At 36.2% G+C, this 20,223-nt stretch overlaps 1 protein-coding gene across 1 annotated transcript in view; it reads left to right on the forward strand.

Moving 5' to 3' along the window:
- The window catches only part of RMND5A (required for meiotic nuclear division 5 homolog A), a 64,627-nt gene that overhangs the window by 22,497 nt on the left and 21,907 nt on the right, over nt 1–20,223 (forward strand). Inside the window, exons 3-4 of the mRNA XM_028514466.2 lie at nt 14,014–14,148; nt 15,550–15,650. Of these exons, the coding sequence (XP_028370267.1) occupies nt 14,014–14,148; nt 15,550–15,650 (236 nt within the window). The remainder of the gene's footprint in view (nt 1–14,013; nt 14,149–15,549; nt 15,651–20,223) is intronic.

Consider the following 20,223-nt stretch of genomic DNA (forward strand, 5'->3'; position numbering starts at 1 on the left):
CGAAGGCTTCCTGTGGGATAGGTCCTGGTAGAGTTTTGTGTACATTATTAATTTCATCTTTACCAACGTTTTGTAAGGTAGGGATTATTGTCTGCAGATGGAGATGCGAAAACTAAGTCTTTGATTAAGTAACCTCCCTGAGATCACAGAACTAGAAAGCAAATGGAAGAGCTGGGCTAAAAACCCAAATTTTAAGACTTTGAGGAGCTTTTCTTAAGTGGAATTCCTTGAGGGAATTAATCACTAGTGACCTGAATTTCTCTCCACTTTATCTAAATGGTAAGAGGTATGTGCCATCTTTGGGAGAATTAGTAAAATAGTCACTCAGATTTCTCTATTCTGTTCAGATAAATAGATAGGTAGAGAAGCAGCTCACCAGACCAAAAGGTGTGTAAAACGATGTGCAAAATAATTATGAGGGGATGGGTATGCAAGTGTGACAGATGGTTAAATTATAGAGAATTTTAAGGATCTTAAAAGCCAAGCAGAGTAGTTTGGCATACCTCTGACCATGCTACATTACTCTCCTTTGTTTATAAAGTAAAAACTAATCAGTTTGGCTTTATCCCCCCTCTTCACCCCCTTTCCTTAATCTGGCAAAACCTACCCGGAGTAGCCAAAGAACTTACATGAACTAGGGGGTGTGGGCTGCATGAGAAATGGCGTATACAGGGTGGAGAGGGCTAAGGAGGAAAATTGGGACAGCCGTAATAGCATAATCAATAAAATTATATATTTTAAAAAAGAAAACCAAAGTAGATAATGGTATGAATATCATACAGTGGAGAGAATGGAATGTCTAAAAAGGTGGCATCTACATATAAAAAATGCATCTGAAAATGCTGATTATGACACACTACTAAATTATTTTCTAGTCTATAGTTAGCAAAGCACTGCTGTTTGGTATATTCCTAAATATGGGTTATTTCATCATAGGGTATGTGCCTTATCATCAGCTTTATTGGTGTTGCTAAATTTTTCCCTGAAGGTTTTATATCAATTTGCAATCCTACCATTACATATGAGTTCTTCTTTCTTAGATTCTCATGTATGCTTGGTGTTACCAGCTTTTAAAAAAATTTTAAATTATTCATGTGGATGAGCACCTTTTTCTACATTTGATTATTACAATTTTTCCCTTTTGTGAGTTTCTCGCTTATTTTTTGACCTTTTATTTTTTTCTGTTAGGTTGTTGGTCTTTACTTTTGATTGGTGGGAATTAAAAAACTTTTGGATACTAATCTTTTGTGGGTTATATGTAAAGTAGATATTATTTCAGACTGAATGGAGCTAAAATGCAAATCTTATTCTCTTTTAAGTTTTCTTTGAAGTACAGCTGTTATTCTTAAACTAGATTAGCTGGTTGCTTAGAAGCAAATTTTTTTCCTGGTAGGTGCAACAATAGCCCAAAAGTGCCAACTTTTTTTCAAAAATAGATGGGGGAGTTAAAAAATTAATAGTACTAAAGAATTGGCCCTTAGGAATTAAAACAAATGCTGCATTTGATCATGTACTGTTAACACTGTGTTCAATAATTTTATAAAATGTATTTCAGAATTGGATTGTTTTTAGATGGTGAACAATGAAAGCCTAAGGTTTGACCAGTTTGTAAGCATGCTCATGTTATGGTTAAAGTGATAGGACGGTCTGTTTAGATTTCAGTTTCATAATTTATTCTTCCCGATTTTAAAACTTAATAGTCCAAATGTGAATGATGCTAAAAGTACATGAGATGGCTTATGAATTAGTGTGTCTTGGATTTCTCTTTCCAAGTCATAACGTCTTCTCTAGGCACACACACCCTTGAATGTATGCTTTCCTTTTTTTTTTTTTGGAAGGTTAACATAGTCCTTTTATTATGGGTCAAGTGGGTATCAAATAGGAAGACAAGGCATTTTAACTAATGAACCTTCTCCTAATACAATGTGGAAGAGAGATAATAAGCTTCACAGTCTTCAGTCTTGGGATGAGGATGTTCTTCTCTGTCTTACTCCTTCCATATCTCTTTCATGTGTTTTATTTTTGATTCTTTGAATCCTGCCTTCACATTTAAGAACATCTTTCCAGGTCCTTCCTCCCTCCCTTCCTTTCTTAATCATCACCCCAGGACATGCTTAGTGATTTTAGAGAGAGAGAGGAACATTGATCCATTGCCTCCCATACATGCCCAGACTGGGGATTGAGCCTGCAGACTTTTGGTGCATGGGACCATGCTCCAAACAACTGAGCCACCTGGCCAGGGCTTCTCTTCTTTTTTTCAAAAGGAAAAAGTATAACAAAACAGAAGTGTTAATAATAGATGTATCTCTTCATTAGCCACTTGGTTGGTTTAGAGTGCTGCTGATTTTCTGGGCAGCCTTGCAAACTAGGTTGGTCGCCTAGCAACAGAAGCCACAACTGATCCTAGTTCTGATGCAATAGTAAGAATGTGCAGTTATAACAAAAGGAGTTCTCACACTGTGTTGCATTTCCTCATCCTCTTTTTAAAATAATTTTAGCTTTCATTTTTTTACTATAGGTGAACAGAAAATAACCTATGAAAAAAGTTTACTTATCTACCTTAGTGGTTTGAATTAGAAAATCAGAATGGTAGAAGGGAATTCAGAAATTTTCATTGAATTTGTTGCTTATTCACATTTTAGCTGTATTTTCCAAGACTAGCAAGTTAAGTTATATTATTTGAATGTAGTAGAGCTATCCTGAATGTTAAGGGTGTATGATTTTGCTTACCTGTATAGATATGACAGTGGTATATAAAGGTGCCATGCAAATAAAGGTACATGAAAAGCATCGTCGTAAAACTGTTTATATTTGTTGAAATATTAGACTCTTATATTTTAAAGTTTCCTAGATGATCAAAGCTTCCTTTTGGTACGTAAAGGAAAGATTTGAAGGAATTCTTCTGTTTGATCTGCACAGTTAACTCTGGTGGTAGTTATTAACATTCTGACTTAATGCATACTGCCAAATAAAATTGTCTGTTTTAACTTGATCTGTGCTTTGAGCTGAGCAAAGTTGTTTTATTTCTTTACTGTAGAATAGACACCTGGTATATTTGTTGGGAGTTGATAGGGTTGGAGAATAATCATTAAATGAACAAGTAGAAATCTGAACATTGTATGTGGATTGAATGAGGTTGATAGATTGGTGAAGATTCTTAATTAATCTCACTTCTTCTTTATAGGATTCACTTAGCCATTTAGGGAGTTATTGGCAGATTCCTGAGTTTGTAATAAGATCTGTCATCTTCATTCATTTGAATGACCCTTTTTCTCTGGGGGAGTAAAATATGAGAGTATCCGTGACATCAGTCACCCTTGTAGGCCTCTACTTTAGAAGGGGAACAAAGCACCATCTCTACTTCCAGTGTTCTAGTTGTCATAGAGAGCATAAAGGTAAAATAATTTGGTTAATGGTATTGATGGACTATTATAAAATCATCAAAACAGGCAGAAGCATCTGGAGGAGCAGATACGAAATTAGAGAACTTGATCCATGCTCGCTCTTCAGAGCTAGGGGTAATCTATTTAGTATGTGCATGAAAGCTGTTGCTTTAGCTTTCATGCGCATACTCCATATTATCTAGTTACTCTGTATTATCTCCATTTTTTAAGTTAAACACGTACTAGTCCAAAGAAGATGTCTATGAAAAGAAAATGAATAAAAATTAGGACTGACAGTAATTTTACCTTTTTGTTTTTTGTCAGATTATTTCCAAATTTTAATGTATGTATTTAGTTTTAGGCTATTGACTTGGCATCTAAGAATAGGCTAGATAGCTCTTTAAAGAAAAATGTGCTTAATTTTGGAGAAGAGACCTCTAATGCATTTTGGTGGTATAAATGGTGGGAGTTTTGCAGTTTCTACTGCAGGTTACCCTGTACCTGTTCTTGTATGTACTATAAAATAATCCTGTGTTGTTTGGATTATAGTTTCAATTAATCTAATGATCTTGTCTAATTAAATTGATATGCCTTAAAAAAAAAAGAAATTCAAGAGGTCTGTTGAGGGTATTGCCAATGAAAGGTAAAGGGGGTGGAAGTAAAATCGGGCAGGGAAAAATGTCAGATCACAAGGTGGACTTGTTCTTCCTTCATGTGGGATGTTCCAGGTTGCCCTCTGGTATCATTTCCTTCCTGTCTGAAGAACTTACTTTAGCAGTTCTTTTACAGCAGGTTTTCTGGTGTTAGCTTCAACTTGCCTTCATCAGAGAATATTCCTGAAGGATATTTTCACTTGATATAAAATTCTGGGATGACAGTTTTTTGCATTCAGTACTTGAAAAATGTCATGTCACTTCGTTGTGGTCTCCATGGTTTCTTTTGAGAAATCTGGTCATTGGAATCATAGTTCTCTTATAAGGAATGCATTACTTTTCTTTAGCTACTTTCAAGAATATTTTCTTTGCAAATAAACAGATTGCATTTTTCTTTCAAAATGTGAATAACTGCACTACAGTCTTTGATGATTCTGGCATCTGCATCATCTCAGCATTGGTGTCTGTTGAACATCTTTTCCCATGAAAGTTTAGATTTTCCCGGTTCTTTGTATACCAAATAATTCTGCATTGTATCCTAGATGTTTTTATTTTATTTTTAATTTTTCTACTTTTTTTCATCTTTCAATTAGAGTTGACATACAGTGTTATATTAGTTTCCAGTGTACAGTGGGGTAATTGGACATTTCATTAACTTGCAAAGTGATCATCTCGATAATTCTAACATCCACCCAACACTATACATAGTTACTACAATATTGGCTAAATTCCTTATGCTGTACTTTACATCTCTGTGACTATTTTATATCTGCTGATTCATGTTTCTTAATCCCTTCACCTTTTCACTCAGTCTCCCAACCCCTCTCCTATTTGGCAACCATCGACTTGTTCTCTTTATATATGAGTTTGTTTCTGTTTTGTGTGTTTTGTAGATTCCATATAAAGGTGAATCCATATGGTATTTATCTTTGTCTGGTTTATTTCATTTAGCATAGTACCCTCTAAGTCCATCTGTGTTGTTGCAAATGACCAGCTTTCATTCCTTTATGGCTGAGTAATGCTCCATTGCATATATGTCCTACATCTTCTTTATCCACCTGTCTATTGATTGACACTTAGATGTTTTCTATATCTTGACTGTTGTAAATAATGCTGGATAAACATAGGGGTGCATAAACTTTTCCAGTTAGTATTTTGGATTTCTTTTGGTAAATATCAAGAAGTGAAATTGCTGGGTCATATGTTAGTTCTATTTTTGATTTTTTGAGGAACCCCATACTTTTTTTTTCATAGTGGCTGCACCAATTTGCATTCCCACCAACAGTACAAATGGGTTCCCTTTTCTCTAAAACCTTGTGAACACCTGTTTGATTTATTGATGATAGCCATTCTGAAAGGTGTGAGGTGACCACACCTCATTGTCTTAATTTACATCTCTCTGATGATTAGTGATGTTGAGCATCTTTTCATATGTCTGTTGGCCAGCCATCTCTATGTCCTCTTTGGTGAAATGTCTAATTCAGGTCCTCAGGCGTTGTGTGTGTGTGTGTGTGTGTGTGTTGTGTTATATGAGTTCCTTATATGTTTTTTTAATTAAGATTTTATGTATTTATTTTTAGAGAGAAGGTGGGGAGGGAGAAAGAGAGGGAGAGAAACATCAGTGTGTGGTTGCCTCTAGCACAACCCCACTGGAGACCTGGCCCTCAACCCAGGCATGTGCCCTCACTGGGGATAGAACCCATGACCCTTTGATTCACAGGCTGGCACTCAATCCACTGAGCCATACCAGCCAGGGCAAGTTCCTTATATGTTTTGGACATTAACCCCTTATCAGATATGTCATTGGCAAATGCCCATCTAGTGGGTTATTTTTTGGTCTGTTGATGGTTTCCTTCACTATGCAAACCCTTTTTATTTTGGTGTAGTCCCATTTATTTGTTTCTTTTGTTTCCCATATTCAAGAAGACATAAAAATATTACTAAGAACAATGAAAGAGTTTTCAGTGTTACCTCCTAAGAGTTTTATGGTTTCAGGTGTCATATTTAAGTCTTTAATCCATTTTTTCCTTTTTATTGAATTTATTGAGGAGGCACTAGTTAACAAAATTATATAGATTTCAGGTGCACAATTCTATAACACATCATCTATATTCTGTATTGTATGTTCACCCTGCAAAGTCAAGTCTCCTTCCATCACCGTTTATCCCCCATACCCTCCTTCACTTCTCTCCACCCACCTTCCCATACCTCCTACAGTTGCCACATTGTTGTCCATGTCCATGAGTTTCTTCTCTGCTCAATTTCTTCACCCCTTCTGACTCCGCCCCCCACCCAGACAATTGTCAACTGGCTGGTTATCTATGAATCTGTCAGTATTTTGCTTGTTAGTTCATTTTGTTCATTAGATTCCACATTTGAGTGAAATCTGTTGGAACTTGTCTCTCTGACTGGCTTATTTCACTTAGCATAATGCTGTTGAAGTCCATCCATGCTGTCTCCTTAATCCATTTTGAGTTCATTCTTGTATATGGTATAAGAAAGTTAAATAGAAAAAAAAGTTAAAGTTTCATTTTTTTTTGTATGTATCTCTTTAGTTTACCCAATACCATTTATTGAAGAGATTGTTTTTACCCTATGGTGTATTCTTGCCTCCTTTGTCATAGATTAATTGATCATAGAGGCATAGATTTATGTCTTCTTAAAAATATATATTTTACTGATTTATGCTATTTCAGTTGTCCCAGTTTTTTCCCCTTTGTTGCCCTCTGCCCAGTATCCCCATTCACTCCAGTGATCTCCCTCCTTAGTTCATGTTCATGGATCATGCATATCAGTTCTTTGGCTACTCCATTACCTATACTGTTCTTAACATCCCCCTAATTTTTACCTGCCAGTGTGTGCTTCTTAATCCCTGCATCTTTCCCCCTGCATCTTTCCCCCTGTTATCCCCTTCTGACTGATAACCCTCCAAATGATCTCCATATCTATGCTTGTTTGCTTAGTTTGTTATTTGGATTCAATTATTGATAGCTGTGAATTTATTACCATTTCAATGTTCATCATTTTAATCTTTTTTTATATAATTAATTCCCTTTAGCATTTCGTATAATAATGGCTTGGTGATGATGAACTCCTTTAGTTTTACCTTCTCAGGGGAGCACTTTATCTGCTCTTTCATTCTAAATGATATGTTTTATGGATAGTGTAATCTAGGTTGTGAGTCCATGCTTTTCATCACTTTGAGTACTTCTTGCCAGTACTTTCTAGCTTGCAAAATTTCTTTTGCGGAATCAGCTGACAGTCTTACTGGGACTCCTTTGTAAGTAACTATCTGCTTGTCTCTTGCTGCTTTTAAGATTCTTTATCTTTAACATTTGGCATTTTAATATGATATGTCTGGGTGTGGTCCTTTTTGGGTCCATCTTGTTTGGAACTCTGTGAGCTTCCTGGACTTGTATATCTGTTTTCTTCACCAAATTAAGGCAGTTTTCTTTCATTATTTTTTCAAATAAGTTTTCAATTTCTTGCTTTTCTTTTTCTTTCTCTGGCACCCCTATGATTTGGATGTTGGTATGTTTAAAGATGTCCCAGAGGTTCCTAAGCCTATCCTTTTTTTTTTAATTCTTTTTTCTTTCTGCTGTTCTGATTGAATGCTTTTTCCTTCCTTGTGTTCCAAATCATTGATTTGATTCTTGGCTTCATCCTCGCCACTTTTTTATGGTGTTGAAGTACCTAGTGAGTTCTTAAGAGCATCTTGATAACCAGTGTTTTGAACTGTGCATATGATAGGTTGCTTATCTCTATTTCATTTAGTTCTTTTTCTGGAGTTTTGTTCTGTCCTTTCATTTGGGCAATATTTCTTTGTCTCCTCACTTTGGCAGCCTCCCTGTGCTAGTTTTTGTGTATTAGGTAGAGCTGCTTTGACTCTCTGTCTTAGTGCACCTGTTAAGTTGTATGGGTCATTGCCTTAAATAATTGCCAGGGCTGGACAACCTGTGTCACTGCTCTGTCACTCTGTGGGGGAGGGCTTGCAGGGGGACAAAGCAGCTACCTGGCCTCTGGAGTTTTGCCCAGGGGGAAGCTGTCTCCCCACTTGCACTTCACTTTCTCCCCATATGCCACTGGTGCCCTTTCAGCTGTTGCCCTGGTGCTGAATCCCAGAGGGTATGGGTCTTTGTGAGACCTAAGTCTGTTGCAGGCCCTTTAAGAGGATGCAGTTTCTTCTGCAGCCCCAACCATCACTGGTTTTACATCTAGAAGTAATGGGGAGTTATCTTCCTGGTGCTGAGACCTGGGCTGCGATCCCTGGCTCCTGAGGTATCCCTCCCATTTCTTATCCATCACATATAATTGTGGCACCAGCTGTTCCCATCTCTGTGTCTCTCTGTGTCACTCTGCATCTCTGCCCCTCCTACCTGTATGGATGAATGTGGCTTCTTTAAATCTTTGGTTGTTGGACTTCCACACAGCTTAATTTTCTGTTTTGGGTGATATTTGTTTTGTAGTGTAGCTGTCTTTTTTGCTATAGTTGTATGCAGAGGCAAGGCATGTTTACCTACATCTCTATCTTGACCAGAAGTTCTCTGGATTTATTTCTGGGCTCTCTGTTCTGTTTCACTGATCTATGTGTCTTTTTATGCCAGTAGCATGCTGTTTTGATTACTATAGTTTTGTAGTATAGTTTGATATCAGATTATCAGGATGCTTCAAGAACTCACTGGGATACCTCTAACTTTATTCTTCTTAAGATTGCTTTGGCTATTCAAGGTCTTTTGTGGTTCCATGCACATTTGAGGATTATTTGTTCTAGTTCTGTGAAAAGTACCATTGGTATTTTGTTAGGGATTGCATTGGACCTGTAGGTTATTTGGGGTAGTACAGACATTTTAATGAAGTTGATTCTCTGTATCATGAACACAGTTTATGTTTCTGTCTATTTGTATCTTCTTCTGTTTCTTTCTTCAGTGTCTTTAGTTTTTTGAGTACAGGTCTTAGTTAAATTTATTTCTAGCTATTTTATATTTTTAAATTTAATTGTAAATGGGATTGTTTTCTTAATTCTTTTTCTGACAAATCATTATTGGTATAAAAAATGCAACCAACTTTGAATATTAATTTCATTTCCTGCTACTTTACTGAATTCATTTATCAGTTCTAATAGTTTTGGTGGATTTTTTAGGGGTCTCTCTATATGTAGTATCATGTCATCTATAAATAACGACTTTTTTTCCTTTCCAATTTGGATGCTTTTTTTTTCTTACTGTTTTTGCTAGGACTTCCTGTACTATGTTGAATAAAGTGGTGTAATTGGACATCCTTGTCTTTTTTCTAATCTTAAAGCTTTTCGCTTTTCACTAGTGAATATGATATTAGCTATGGGTTTGTCATATATGGAATTTATTATGTTGAATAAGTTTTTTCTGTCTTCACTTTGCTGAGAGTATTAATTATAATAAATGTTGGATTTTGTCAAATATTTTTCTAAAATCATTTGATTTTTATCCTTATTGTGTTTTAGGCAGTTATTATAAATTTAATTGATTTACAGATGTTGGACCATCTTTGCATCTCAGGAATAAATCCCACCTGATCATTGTGTGTCATATTTTTAATATATTGAAAAATTCAGTTTACTAATATTTTGGTGAGGATTTTTGCACCTGTATTCATCAGACATACTCACCTTAATTTTCATTTTTGTAATGTCTTTCTTTGGTTTTGGTCTGAGGGTAATGCTTGCCTTGTAAAATGAGTTTGGGATCCTAGACTCCTTTTCAGATTTTTGGAACAGTTTGAGAAGGATAGGCATTAATTCTTTACATGTTTGGTAAAATTCACCTGTGAAGCCATTGGTCCAAAATTTTTTGTTTGTTGGGAGGTTTTTGATTACTGATTTGATTTTGTTAGTACTTACTGGTCTGTTTCTTCCTTATTTAGTCTCGGAAGATTGTACATTTATAGGACTTTACCCATTTTTTCCAGTTTGTTTAATTTGTTGGCATGTAATTGTAGTATGTTCTTATAATCTTTTGTATTTCTCTGGTGTTGGTTGTCATTTCTCCTCTTTTATCTCTGTTTTTATTTATTTAGGCCCTCTTTTCTTGATGAGTCTGGCTAAAGGTGTATCAATTTTGTAATATTTTCAAAGAACCAGGACTTGGTTTCATTGATCTTTTGTATTTTTTAGACTCAATTTTGTTTATTTTTGCTTTGATTTTTATTATTTCCTTTCTTCTCCTTACTTTGGTTTTTTTTCTTTTTTCTAATCCCTTTATGTGTAAAATTAGATTGTTGATTTGAGAATTTTCTTGTTTCTTGAGGTAAGCCTGTATTGCTATGAATTTCGCTCTAAGAACTGCTTTGGCTGTGTTCCATAGATACTTTGGGGTCATTGTATTTTCATTTCATTTGTCTTAAATATCTTTTGATTTATTTCTTCATACCATTGTTAGCCCATGTATTTAACAGCATGATAAATCATGGTCCATGTTTTTGTGTGTTTTTTAGTTTTCTTCTTATAGTTGGTTTTTAGTTTTTATACCTTTGTGATTGGAGAAGATGTTTGATATGATTTCTTGATATGATTTCAATCTTCTTAAATTTATTGATACTTGTTTTTTGGCTTACCGTGTGATATATCCTGGAAAATGTTCCATATGCACTTCAAAAGAACGTGTATTCTGCTTCTGTGTGAAATGTGTATCCTGGACATTTTTAGTGTTCTGTTATGAGACTCTACATTTTATTTAAATTCTATGGAAAATATTGATGTTTTTGTTTTAGTATGCAGTTGACCTGGAGGTAGGTTCATTACACAAGTTGTGACCAGTTTTCTCTGAGTTGTAGTTTCAATGTCAGCTTTGTTTACAAAGGTATTACAGAGCTATTTCATTGTGTCCTGTTTGTGTGCCAACCAGTAGCCATTTTAGGACTTGGAAACCAGACCTGTCCCCTAGTTCAGTTTTCAATCTGTGGTGTGCTGCTTAGGGTCATAACCAGGCCCATGCAACTCAAGTATAAGCCAAGGAGTTCATAAACAACTTTAAGGGGTCACTTTTCTAAGTTCTTCCCTCTCTTTGTCTTTCTGGTACTTTACGGTTCTCTAGGGCTACTATTTTGGTAATCTGGTCAGAAAGCTGCGGCTTCACTTACTTGCCTTGATGGTGTCTGTGTCTGGGCCTAGATAGTGGAAGGACAGAGAGCAAAGATGCATTAGGGGGTTTCCCCCCTCCCTCTCTTGGGTCCATAACTCCTCTGACTGGAAAGGACCCTCGCTTTCAGAGCTTTAGATAGCTTGCTGTGGTGGGCAGAGTTCTAAAGCTACCTTCCTAAGATTCTTGTTCCCTTGTTATTCAATCAAACATTAATCTAGGTACTGCTGTGAAGGGACTTGACAGATATAATTAAGATTACTAAATAGTTGGCCTTAAAATGGGGAGATTATTTAGGTGGTCCCAGTGTAATACCATGAGCCCTTAAAAGCAGCAGAGGTGGGCAGGGAGATTCAAAGTGTGAGAGGGATGTCATTTCTGTCGTTGCCTTTGAAGATAGGAGATGGGGCTTGAGGCCTGGAATGTGAGTAGCCTTTAGAAATTGAGAACCACCACTACTCTAGTCAGTAAGGAAACAGGGACTCCAGCCCTACAACTGCATGGGACAATTCTGACAGCAGCCTAGAAACCTAGAAATCGGTTTCTTCCCAGATTCCTGATAAGAGGCCAGATCACTGCCACCTTTATTTCAGTTTTGTGGCACCTGGAACAGAGAAATATCTGAGTCTATTGGATTTCTGACCTACAGAGCTGTGAGGTAATAAAATTGTGTTTTAAGTTGCAATAGAAAATGAATATACCTGCAGACTGCCTTGAGCTAGAGGTGGAAGAAAATAAAGGGAGGGGTAAAAGGCATGCAATTTCCCTTATTCTCTGAATGGTGGGAAAGCCCATTTCTCTTCCTTATGGCAAAACAAAATGGCTTTCCCTAGAGCTCTCTGTTCACATCGTGGGCACCAAGTTCTGGGTTTTGGCTGCATTGCATCCATCTGAGAGATCTTGAGGAGAGAGAAGTAGTAAACTTACTACCAGTTCTATGACCTTTCTCAATCCATGTACTACTGTTCACTTTTTAGTGTTCCCAAATAGCTGCTTTATTTATTCTGTCCTGATTTTATAACTGCATTCAGTGGGAGAGACAGGGTAGAGTGTGCTTACTTGATCTTATCCGGAACTGAATTAGTTTATTATGAAAAGAATTTTGTTTTTTTATGTGGAGAGTGGTAATCTCCAGTGGTAGTTTCTGCTAATACTTTAGTGTACATTCTTGCATATTTTTTCTTAAACATTTGCAGGTGTTCTTTTTTTAAAAAAAAAAAACAACAACAGTAAAAATGGGGTCATAATTTTGTAGAGGCTGCTTTTTAAAAAAATTTTATTTAAATTGTTGTTGCAATACGATTTTCTATCTTTTACTTCCATCCCAACCCACCCACCCAACCCTCCCCTCCTCCCTCCCATTTCAAGGCTGCTTTTTTTCACTTAAAGTATTACGGGCATTTTTACATATTAGTAGATACACAGTAATGAACCTCACTTTTTAATTGTGAATAGTAATACTAAAATAGTAGCGACTACCATTTCATTTAACCAGTATGGGAGTATAGTTAATTTGCTAGGGCTGCTATAATAGTATCACAGACGAGGTGGCTTAAACAAACATTTATTTTCCACAATCTTGAGGCCTAGAAGTTCGAGATCAAGGTGTTGGCAGGATTGCTTTCCTCTGAAGCTTCTCTGCTTGGGTTGTAGATGGCCATCTTCTTCCTGTGTCTTCACATGGTGCCTTAGTCAGCTTATGACATTTTACAATACCATAGACTGGATAGTTTAAACAAAAAAAATTTATTTTATTACAGTTCTGGAGACTGAGAAGTTCAAGATCAAGGTCCTAGCCAATTTATTTTCTGTTGAGGGCAGACAACCTCCTTTCTGGCATGCTGATGACTTACTTCTCACTACATCCTCAGATGGTGGGAAGCGGTAGGGAGAAGAAGGGGGGTAGAGCATGCAAGAGCACATGCCCTGGTGTTTCTTCCTTGTTTTCCCTTACGACTTCATTTAACCTTTATCACCTCCTTACGGACAATTGTAGTCATACGCAGTTAGACCTTCCATGTAGGAATTGGGGCGGGGGGACACACAAACATTCAGTCCGTCGCACATGGTCTTCCCTCTGTACCTGTCTGTGTCTTAATTTCCTTTTTTTTAAAAAATTAGGATACCAGTCCTAGTGGATTAGGACCCACCCTAAAGACCTCATTTTAACTTGGTGTATATTGGGAGTTAGGATTTCAACACAGAAATTTTGAGAGGATGCAGTGCAGCCCATGATAGGGTGGTAGTGTTATTTTTTCCCCTTAAGGTAAGGAAGCTGAGGCTCAAAAACCTTGTGTAATATGGCCGAGATCACACAGTTGATAAAGGATAGAACCAGGATTCAAATCCAAGTAGACTGGCTCCAGAGCCTGCTTTCTTAACCACCTGGTCATGCCCCTACCTCGATTGCCCACCGTGGCACTGCAGTTGTTGTCAAGTTAAACTTGATTGTTTAACTAATTCTGTATTGAGCATATGGGTTTTCACTCCTTTTTTTTTATCCTATTAGTACTGCATTGAACATGATTTTACAGGCATCACTATGAACCTCTGAAAATAATTGGTATTGTATAATGCCTAGAAATCAGTTACTCACAGAAATTATTATTAAACTTATATGTTTTTGGGAAATGCCCTCTAAAACATCACCTGTTTATTCTCCTAGCAATAACCAATGAGTGTCAAGTTTTAGAAAGGAGCAATGGAAAAAACTACTTCCTGTCTCAGGCTACAGATGAATTTGAATTAGGTACTTATTGGGGGTATCTCAGAGTGAAATGAAGGCCATTCTTTCTTTTAGATAGGGTGAAAACTGTGTACAGTGATGCATCCTAATCAATTCATGAGTTACTTTCTTTTTTTCAGAATTTTGATTCTGACATAAGCAGTGTGGGAATAGATGGCTGCTGGCAGGCAGACAGCCAGAGGCTTCTCAATGAGGTGATGGTGGAGCACTTCTTTCGACAAGGAATGCTGGACGTAGCCGAGGAGCTCTGCCAGGTAACAGTGTGCCAACCGTGAGAAGGTGAAAAAGAAACAAAGGAACTCTTTGTGGAGTTTTGAGTCTTCTTTTAGCCATAGATAGATTTTTAGTATTTTAATTATCAGGACTGACCTCATTTTACTAGGAGATCTTTTTTGTAATTAGAGAACATTAAAAATCCTAGAACTTCTTGATTGGATTATTTCCTTATTCCTGCCCCAAAATGTTGGTTCTGAGTCCTCAAAAAAATCATCAGAAGGGGTGCTACTGTTTTCATTTACTCTTTTGATAGGGAAGGTTAATATAGAAAAGAACAAAGAGGTTTATATCTGGCCTTCTGTTCTAGTCCAACTTGAAGAATTTCATCAGATGAATTTCAAGCTAAAATTTACTTCAGATGGGTATCATTTATCTTTTATTTCTATTAGACATAAGTATAGGGATCTCAGAACAGTTTACCAAATACCATCTAATCATAATGGTAGCAGCTGCTGTGTACTGAGTACTTACCACTTACCTTTATTTCTCATGGCAGTCCTCCTGGTAGGTAGCATCTGAGGTCTGGAGCAGTAACTTTCCCAAGGCCATACAGGTTCTTAGTAAAGTAAGTAGGTAGGATTCAGTCCCAAATTTATGCCTCTTCAAATTGAGTCCTCTGCTACCATGTGCTATTGTATTTTCTGATAAGAACGGATACTACACTTAATCTTAGCCAAAACGCAGAGGAGCTTTTTTATTGTATTTTCTGTTGAAGGAGTGTAAGGATTAAATAATTTAATTACAGGCTAGTCTGTAAACAAAACCTCTAGTCCTTTTATATTTTAAACAGATAAACTATAACTCATGTCTTTCTCCATACTTTATGAGAATTATATTTGTCTATATAAAATTCCTCAAGTAAATTGTCATTTAGGATTGTTTGTTTATAAGTGACAAAGACCCAAAATACCATTGACTTAAACAATTTTTTTTTGCACAGAAATAGGAGGTAGTAAGTCATCTACAGCATATACTATGTTTCATGAAGCTCTTAGGGACCAAGGCTCTTTGTAGCTGTCCTGTTTCTAAGCTGCCCCCGTCCTCGTGGTCAAGTATACCAGTGAAGCTGTACCTTTTGGTATTCCAGGAAGGGGCAAAGAGTACATGCTTATAGGTCATTGGCTAGAACTTTGTGTTGCAATCATACCCAGCTTTATTTCACATGACTATATGCCAAGCTAAAATTTAGGGGTTCTGCTACTTCGGAAAAGGAGAAGGAATGATAATGGGTCTCAGTCATCAGTCTCTGCCATAGAAATACATGTAAAAAAGATCTTGAATGGTTTGTCCCATATTTAATTTATAATATGCTTTTAGTATATCTCTTTATCCCAATAACTGCTAACAAAAGTTCTGTCTTTTTTTTTTTTTTTCTTTAGGAGTCTGGTCTTTCTGTTGACCCCAGTCAGAAAGAACCATTTGTGGAGTTAAATCGAATATTAGAAGCGTTAAAAGTCAGAGTTCTGAGACCTGCTCTGGAGTAAGTTACTGAGTTTGTTTTCTTTTGAATACTTTGAGAGAACCCTGTAAGAAGACTTCTTTAGAAAACACATTAGAGATTTTGAGATCTGTATCACATCTGGGGTATGTGTCAGAGAAATCAAGGGAGAATTATTTTTTTTCTTTTAGCTAAGGGAATATGGGAGATGTATAATACGAGGAACGGTTAGAGCTTACTTCACTTATCAATTGATCTGAATTCCCATGAGAGAAAGGGTTTCCTGTAGCCAGGCTATACCATTACTTTAGACTAGTAACTGAGCACTGTTATTCAGGCAGGCTGAGATTGATATTTGAACTTCCATAATGGGCCAGGCTCTGCACTAGTATTCTAAAAAACAATATAATTGTAGCTAACTTGTATGTGTAAAGAGAACAAAGATTGTTATGATGGAGTTCTGTTCTAATTACCACTGTAAAATTTAATTATTTACTGTGAACTTGTTACGCTATGAATTGTCTGAAATTATTAAGCCATGATAAATACCATCCTAGAGAGAGTCAGCAAATTTTTGTGTAAAGGGCCAGATAGTAAATATTTTAGGCTTTGCAAGCCACATAAGGTTTCCATCACATGTTCTTCTTTGTTTTATTTTACAACACTTTCAAAATGTAAAAAACCAGCTTGGCCATCTGGCATACAAAATGAGCAGCAAGCCATATTTGGCCCTTGACCATAGTTTGCTGACCCTTGTCCTAGAATTTTTTAATGTGAGGATTACTGGGTTATTTATTGAAAGAAAGAAAGGGGGTGGGAGAAAAAGAAAAGTTCCTAAAAGGAAGAAACTAGCTGATAGAAACAGTGATGCTGTTGTGAGATCATGGCCTTAGAATCCTGGTGTTTTAAAGTTGGCAGTATTTGAGACTATTATTACCAGAAAAAAATTGTTTGGAAGATCCTTGTTGATTTCATAAAACACATTTTTTTTCTATTAACCTATTTAATTTTTATAACTTATTTTTATTGGGTTCTTGAACCAGCCCTGATAAACAGGTAGAGATAGATACATTTCTGTGTAAATTTATAAATTATAAATTCCTGTATAAGTTAAATATGAGATAGGTAGGTACTATATTTTTGAAGATAGATGTTACTTAAATGGTACCATTGGCTATTGATGCATAGTACCTTTATAATTTTTTGATTTTTTTAAAGAAGATTTCAGATTGTGATACACCTGGAAGATTAAATTCATATACCTCTAATACCTCTTAAATAAAGTATGGCAACCACTCTTCTGTCTCCTTTCCTATTTTGTATAGCTAAAACATCTATAAAGGGGAGTGAGAGAACCTAATAAAAATATATGGATTTTCCAGACGTTATATAGTGATTTGGAAATAATATATGTTATTCAAAGTAGTATTTATTATTTATCCATTAATTTCCCAGGCTTTTCATCAGAACTTTTATTGAGAGTGCTTACTGTGTACCAGAGATGGTACTTAGTATTTGGACTTCCTCAGCAAAGTATGCAATGCTTTTTCCTTTTGGAATGAAGGAAATTGATAAGACCCTTTTAACTTTGTTCTTTTTCTATAACATCTAAATGTCTTACTGATAACTGTATCATACACATCAGTTTTTTCTGTAAATGTTTCCTGTTGTCTCAAGCAATGCTTTTCAGGCAAAGGGAAGACGTGTTCCATCCAGTTGGTGGTAACAGTGTAAATTACAGTAAAAGTTTTTTCATTTCACTTTTCTGGGACTATTGCCATGTTATTGATATATACCAGCATGGGGGGATGTAGTGATAATTATAGTGTTGAGTACTTATAATGTACTTAGCATTGTTCTGAACATTTTACATGCATTAATACGTACTTTAACATGCATTATTTTAACAGATGTTTTACATGTATTAACTTATAATCCTCATAATAATCCTATGAAGTAGGTATTCATTTTACAGAAGAGGAATTGAAATCTGGAACATACTACCTGAAAATCAAAAGATACAGAGTCAAAGGTTGTATGATAAATGCTTTACAAAATATTTCCTTAATACTCTCCTGTAAGAGATTTACTTCGGTATATTAGATGGTCCATCAGCAATCCTTAAGAAACTCATTAAATTTTGTGTCCAGTGTTTCCCATGCATATTTGATAAAAGAATCCTTGTCCACCCACACTCTCACAATGCCTATTAAAACCCACAAAATTGCAGTTCTATGGAATATAAGTTTGCAAAATGATAGTTTAATGGAAATCTCTATTACAACAACTCAAACTCTTCCAATTCTTGCCTATTACCACTGGATATAAGCAGTATTTACTTAGCATCTTTTATGGGTAAGGTGGAGAAAATTCACTCTGTGTGTAGCAAAAGTTGAAAAATGTAGGACATCAGTTTGGGGAATTGTGGTTCAGATATAAGGGGAAAATATCTTTCAATTGTGTGGCATCTTCTTTTTGTACCTCTTGGGAGGAAAGCATATGGAATGACCTAAGAAGGGAAAGAGGAAGGTGAGAGGCTGCAGTAGTTTCTTCCAGGCAGCCTAGGCAGTTGAAGAGATAGGCCAGCCAAAAAAATTAATGTGGACAGAGGCCATGGAAGAAGTAGATGAGAAGGAAGTCTGGAGAGTGTTAGCTAGTAATTGCAAATAGTGAGAGACAATGGAAAGAAGGCAGAAAAGAATGATTCTATGGTAGAGAGAAATGGCAGAAGAACAGCTAATTACACTTACAGATCAGGAAGCTGCCTACTTTTTGCTCCTGCCCTTATATTTGTGAGTTTGTGTGTCCAATGGAAAGGATACAGAAGGGAAGATAACACAATGGAATGTAAAGGCCAAGAGGGAAAAACATATTTGGGGTAATAATATCATTTTCCATGGTCTGTTTTATGTTTGTTGCTGCTGGCAAAATTTAAATGAAGTTCTAAGACAATAGATACTCCTCAGGAGGAAGAATAGCACTCATCTGGATATATTCTCACCATGGAATTGAATAGGCAAGCCATGACAATAGGGAACTTGAGAATCTCTATAGAAATAAGAGGAAAATTGAAATAAACTATCCATGGAATTGTTTTAAAGAGGAAGGAGTTAGACTAGGCCAGGACAGGGAGTTAAGAAGAAAGACACTGGAGTTTGGTGCTTGTAAAATGCTTATTATTAACTTAGGTTAATAAAATCTCTTGGTTTTGTGGTAGGAAATTAGCAGTAAATAAGGCAATGGTATATTTAAGTACTGTATTAAGAACCACCAGTGTACAGAATTGTGCTGATCAATAGGGTGGCCCCTGCTACACCTGCTATTAGGCACATTTACCAAACTGCATTTCTGAGAAACTCATGTAAAGTTGGAGGTGTCTGTATTGTGTTTTTAAGTAGATTTAAATGTGTAATTCTACAGTTTGTACAGTTTCTTAAGTGCTATGTTAAGGACGAAGATTCACACCAGTTCTGAGATGAGTAAAATGTTAGTAATTCCAGTGATGGAGTCAACTCTTATTTGAGAAATTACTATTGAAAATCTCTCACAAATAATATGTTAACTGTCCATTTCAGTCTCTAAAGCAAAGTTTATAGGGTTCCTAACTTTTGGCTGAACTTTCATTTTCATTTTTGCAGTTCTCTGAATTTTTATGCACTTGATTTAGTCGCCAGTAATGATCAGCCAAGTCCACACCTGTGGAGTAAATAAATGTCACTCATTTCCCTGAACTTCATTTTTTACCCCCAAGACTACAGGCCTAAAGGAAACTAGAAAAAAGAGATACTCGTAAGCCTTGAAAAATGCAATGACAGATTGTAGTGGAGTGTACTGTGGGAATTGGCAAGAGGCATTTTTATTTCACTATTACCAGAAATAGACACCAGCACAGATTGGCCAAATTGTGAGAGGAGGGAGAAAAACAGATTAATTCTGTCAGTTAGATTCCTGGGGGAGAACCGCAAACTGAAGGTAGAATCTTGTGTTAATTATTTTTGGAATGATATGGAAATTCTAAATGTGGAGCTAACAATGTGCCAAGTCTTTTTAGAGGCCTGACAAGCAGGATAATTAATGCTTAGTGTTTCTGTGGGGTAACTGTGTAGATGTGGGTTGCTAATAAGTAAGTATTAGGGTCTTTTTATGGAAGAGGCCCAAAAGGTCTGGAGGATGCAGGGGCAGTGAACAGAGATAGACAGTTGTTACGTTGTGACCTTAATGGGTGTCATTTCTTTGTCTGCAGTATTTCTCTAAAAAGGAGTGGTTCCAAAGCTGATGATGCTCTTCTAGCCTACATTGGAGATTTGGGAGCAGAATTTCTTTTTTAAAAAAATCACAGTAAAGTTATAATATAACTGAATGTTTACTAGCCTGCTGGTTTATGCAATAGTGGTGATTGGTTTATTAAAAATTAAAAATCAAAAGTGTTCTGCTAGAATGCCATTATCCAGAGTATAGCATTCTATATCCTCAAATCACTAACTAGATTCATCTCTTTTTGGTCATGTTTTCTAGTGCTTTGTAGACAGTGGGTTAATCTTTTGGTTCTGATTATAGTTTTGTGCTTTGCAGGTTTTCGATTTGGTTGTTACAAGGTTCATTAAGCCTGTGACTA

Source organism: Phyllostomus discolor, chromosome 6 (assembly GCF_004126475.2).
Source record: "Phyllostomus discolor isolate MPI-MPIP mPhyDis1 chromosome 6, mPhyDis1.pri.v3, whole genome shotgun sequence".
NCBI classification, from domain to species: Eukaryota; Metazoa; Chordata; class Mammalia; order Chiroptera; family Phyllostomidae; genus Phyllostomus; species Phyllostomus discolor.